This window comes from Buceros rhinoceros, unplaced genomic scaffold (genome assembly GCF_000710305.1).
Source record: "Buceros rhinoceros silvestris isolate BGI_N320 unplaced genomic scaffold, ASM71030v1 scaffold31137, whole genome shotgun sequence".
Taxonomy (NCBI): Eukaryota; Metazoa; Chordata; class Aves; order Bucerotiformes; family Bucerotidae; genus Buceros; species Buceros rhinoceros.
The window spans coordinates 49016-53105 of record NW_010424552.1 but is presented as its reverse complement, the minus strand read 5'-3'; the positions used below and the strand labels follow the sequence as shown (position 1 = coordinate 53105).

Below are 4090 nucleotides of genomic sequence, written 5' to 3'. Positions count from 1 at the left end.
CACGACCTTTAATTCAAGTATCAAAATAGGGCAATAAAATACTCCTGCAGCAAGAGATATGGGAGGTGGGGAGGAGAGGAAGGAAAATGGTCCCAAAACTTGTTTTCTCTTTTAAAAAGGAACATAATTTTTTACACTTCTATCACTGAAAATAAGATGACTTGCAAGTATGTGTCAGGTGATACTGGGAAATTTTAGGAGTTCTTTGAAGTTGGATATCAAGTACTGAGTTTGAACACTTACTTAGAGAAAATACCTTCAGAATAATGCTGAATTATGTTTAGAGTTAAAGCATTACAGTTTGTTTTTTTTTTCTTGCCCTGCGTGATAAGGCTGGACACAAGCCAGTGTAGAAGGCACAGGTCACAGGATACAGAGATAATAAACCAGCCCTGTATGCTGATAAAACAGCCATAACAGGGCTGGCACTCTGCTTTTCATGATGGACTCAGTGAATTCCTTCCAGCCTGAAAATGTGTCTAACCCCGGAGATGAGAGGAATGGTTAAAAGAGAAGGGTCTGGCCTTTAGTTTATAAGATCTTGTCATCTAATAGTGGATGGGGGAGGAAGAGGATGAGGTGGAAGTGAGAGGTTAACAGCAGTTAAAATATGAGGTTTTGGTTTAGTGTAGTTTTATTGGTTTTCTTTTCTGTGGCAAAGTTTTCCTTTGATCAGATGCTTCCATTGCTAGAAGGGATGTAACTTGTGGGATTTAACTGATTTTTCATGTTGGCAAATTAATATTAAGTCCAGATGCTGTTTCTTACTGGTATAGCAGATGAAGCTGTGGCTTCTGACATTCTGTAGCTTAGGTGTGTATAAACTATTTATTTTTCTGGTTGTGCAGAGTGTAGCTGATGCTGCCTTTCCTGTGAGAACACGGGATGTAATCCGAATAGTCAAGTATGGTAAAACCTGTTGCAGTGAATATGCTTGAGGGATAAGTTTAGCTTTGTTAGTTGGTGCCTCAGTAATACTTGAGACAAACTAATTAAAATGAAGTGGTAGCATACCAAACAAAGGAAGTAACTTTTTTAAATAACTTATTGCGTATAATTACATTTTAAAGCCATGAAAGTAGGCTGCAGTTCTCAATGTGCTTAGTAGTGTCGCATTTATTCTGCTCTTTGGTAGAGAGGGAAGCTTTGAAGGAAATGGAGTAATTTGGTAAGAGAAGCTCATCAGAAGTAAGTCTTGCTGGTCTCCCTACAATGTTTCAGAAGTTTAGGCTTTTTTTCCATTCTGTTTCCTGCTAAAAATTTTAAGGTGGATACAAAGAAAGAATTTCAATGTGGAAGAGTTTTTTTGAAGCACAAGTATCTAGATGCTTGAAAAACCAGTTGTCTTTTCTTTGCCAAAACCTTGTGACAACCCACTGTACTTTAAGGAGTCTCTTAATTCATCATATGTTTTGATTGCAACAGCAAGCATTGATTGCAACAGCAAATGCAAGATTGACTGCTATATTGGTCTCACTTAATTCTGACAAAGGAAAGGTGCTTTCCTTCCTGTCCCTTGTACTCTTTTGCCCAAGACAACTTCGTACTCTGCCTTTCATATCTGGGAGGAGTTGGAAACATGAGAGATGGGAAGGAGGAAGGCAGGAAATAAAATACCTCCGGGAGTGTTTGTGCTACCAGTTCATGTACTGAGCATAGCTGAGGCTTTCTTTGAGAAATACTGAGCTTAGCAGTTTGGTGTATTAAGAGATCAAAAATGGCTTTATCTTTGGAGAGCAAATCAAGGTCTTACCTATGCTTGAGAATCCTTAGGAATTTCTTAGCTATAGAATTTGTTCTCTTTAGACCTCTTCTTGTTATTACTGGAGTTAAGATGTAGTTATGAGACAACTGTTAACTAATGTGTGTAGTATAATGTGGAAATGAGGAACCTTCTTCCCCCTTATTAATGTATTAGAAAATTATGAATAATGCTTAAATTAAATGCTAAAAAGACCTTGTTTCTTAGAGCTTTTTGTAAAAGAACAGTTGTCATGATCAAAGACAGGCTTGCAAGATAAAATTTATTTTTTGATGCTTTTGTTCCCAGTCTTATCTGATTTATGATTTTTGCACTGTGATTGAAAACCAAGCACAGGTGTGTAGTCAGAGTTACAGAACAGTCCTGATGCTCTATTAGTTTTGTATGATTTTACAAAAAGCAGTTGGGAAGATGTTGCAAACGTGATTAATAACCAGAATTCTTTAGTTGTTTCTTACTAGATCTCTGGAGGATGAATCCAGGACTCATTCCTGGAATATCAGTTTCATTCCAAGGGTCAATATGGAGTCCGTAGAAAAATCTGAATAGCCAAAGGATGATTGGATGTCTGCTGATAAGCAAGTATCTTCTTGATGAGAAAGTGGTTAGGAATTAAAACCTAGAGGAATATCTATGGGCAGTGTTAAACTGATGAAGAACAGATTACTCTAGGCACTGCAATGGTTGTATACTGTACTGTCAGATAATGGCATGTTTCATGTTCTCTTCATAAACTACCTACTCCAGTAAGACAATTTTTGTAAAAATTAACTTCTATATAAAAATTCAGTTGGGAAGAACTTTTAAAAATTAATTTGTTTTTTTCTCCTGGTGCCTTAAAGCCTGAGAAATAACAGCCACAATGTCTTTTATTTTGTTTTTATATTAGCTGATCTTTGCAATTTTTTTTTTACAGTGGACCAACTACATTCATGGGTGGCAGGATCGATGGGTAGTCCTGAAAAGCAATGAACTCTGTTATTACAAGTCTGAAGATGAAACCGAATATGGCTGCAGAGGCTCTATCTGTCTGAGCAAGGCTGTGATTACAGTAAGCACTATTTCATTATTGCCATCTTTTCATGTTTTGAGGTGTTCCATGTTTGTAGGCCAGTGTCTGATGAAAGCAAACATGGGTATCACAAATTCTGTTAGGTCACCTATTGTGAAAGTTAGTGATATCAGTGGAACACTACAGAGCAGGGCAAGGAGTTCCCAATAAGAGGACAAGCTGTTCTCATTTGTGGCTGCAGTAAGCAGCTTTTCATCTTTTGTGTTAGAGGTTTCTGTGGGTAGGAATGCAGTTTGCCTCTGGAGGCTGCAAAGTTTTTCCAGGGGTTGGCCTAAGATCCTAGACCAATTTCCCAAAGGAGGTGTGATCCATCAGTCTTTACACCTTGGACTAGAGAGAGAGGATAGTAATTCTTTGACTGTACTGCTCTGTAGTACGCTTCCAAAAGAAAATATTTTATGACATGCTTCCTCTTCTGAACAAGTTAGTGTGTGGCTGGTTTTGTCCAATGCAAAAAGATCTGGTATTACAGTGGTAAGAACAATATAAATGAAATCTCATAAAAATGAATCCAACTTATAAGATGAAGCAAGAAACCTGCTTTTCATGGCTTTTGGAGTTACAGTATTTATTAATTATGAAATTAACTTCTAAAAACTCCATGATCATCTCTTATTTTTCAAAAGTTATTCTTTTAAGCCTGAGTTTTAGCATGAATGCTTCTGGTTTGATAGTTGGTAGTAAATGGAATATATTTTTTTAAAACCTGTGTTTTCAATGGAAAATTAAGTATGCTTGAAGATAAATCTTTGAAATATTCTTCCTGAGGTACATAGTTAATCTTTACTTTCATGTCCTTGTAATGTCTTACTAACTAAAAGCTTACTAGCATGTATTTAAGTGTATAGGAGAACACCAATAGCTGATAAAATAAATGTTGAGATGATAATGTGAGAAAACTACTTTTGCTGTCAGTGGAACTTTACTGTATGTCTAGTCGTTACTTTGGTAGAGAGGGAAAGTCACGTTTCATACTCGCTTAATGTTCGATAGCACTGATTTGATGTAGTTGGGATCTTGATCTTGAATATTTTTAACAGTCTTTCTCTATAGTTTACTTACAGAGAAAGAGAAACTTATAAGTTTACTTTTCCTTGATCTTGCTCATCCAGAGTCAGGCATAGCAACTATCTATCTCCTAACCCAGTGTATTTCACTAAGTTTTCCTTCAGTACAAAGCAGAACATGAATGGCATGAGGTGGTGCTGCTGGCTGCAGTGCTTCCTTGTAGGCAAGAGTGGGTGGGTTTTTCCGAA

The 4090-nt window shown here is 36.9% G+C and overlaps 1 protein-coding gene across 1 annotated transcript in view; it reads left to right on the top strand.

Annotated features, from left to right (window-relative positions):
• Positions 1–2678: 2678 nt before the first annotated feature.
• LOC104497566 (collagen type IV alpha-3-binding protein-like) overlaps positions 2679–4090 on the top strand; it is a gene marked incomplete at both ends in the record, with an annotated part of 48593 nt that continues 47181 nt past the window's right edge. Inside the window, one exon of the mRNA XM_010140833.1 lies at positions 2679–2813. Coding sequence (XP_010139135.1) covers positions 2679–2813 — 135 coding nt within the window. The remainder of the gene's footprint in view (positions 2814–4090) is intronic.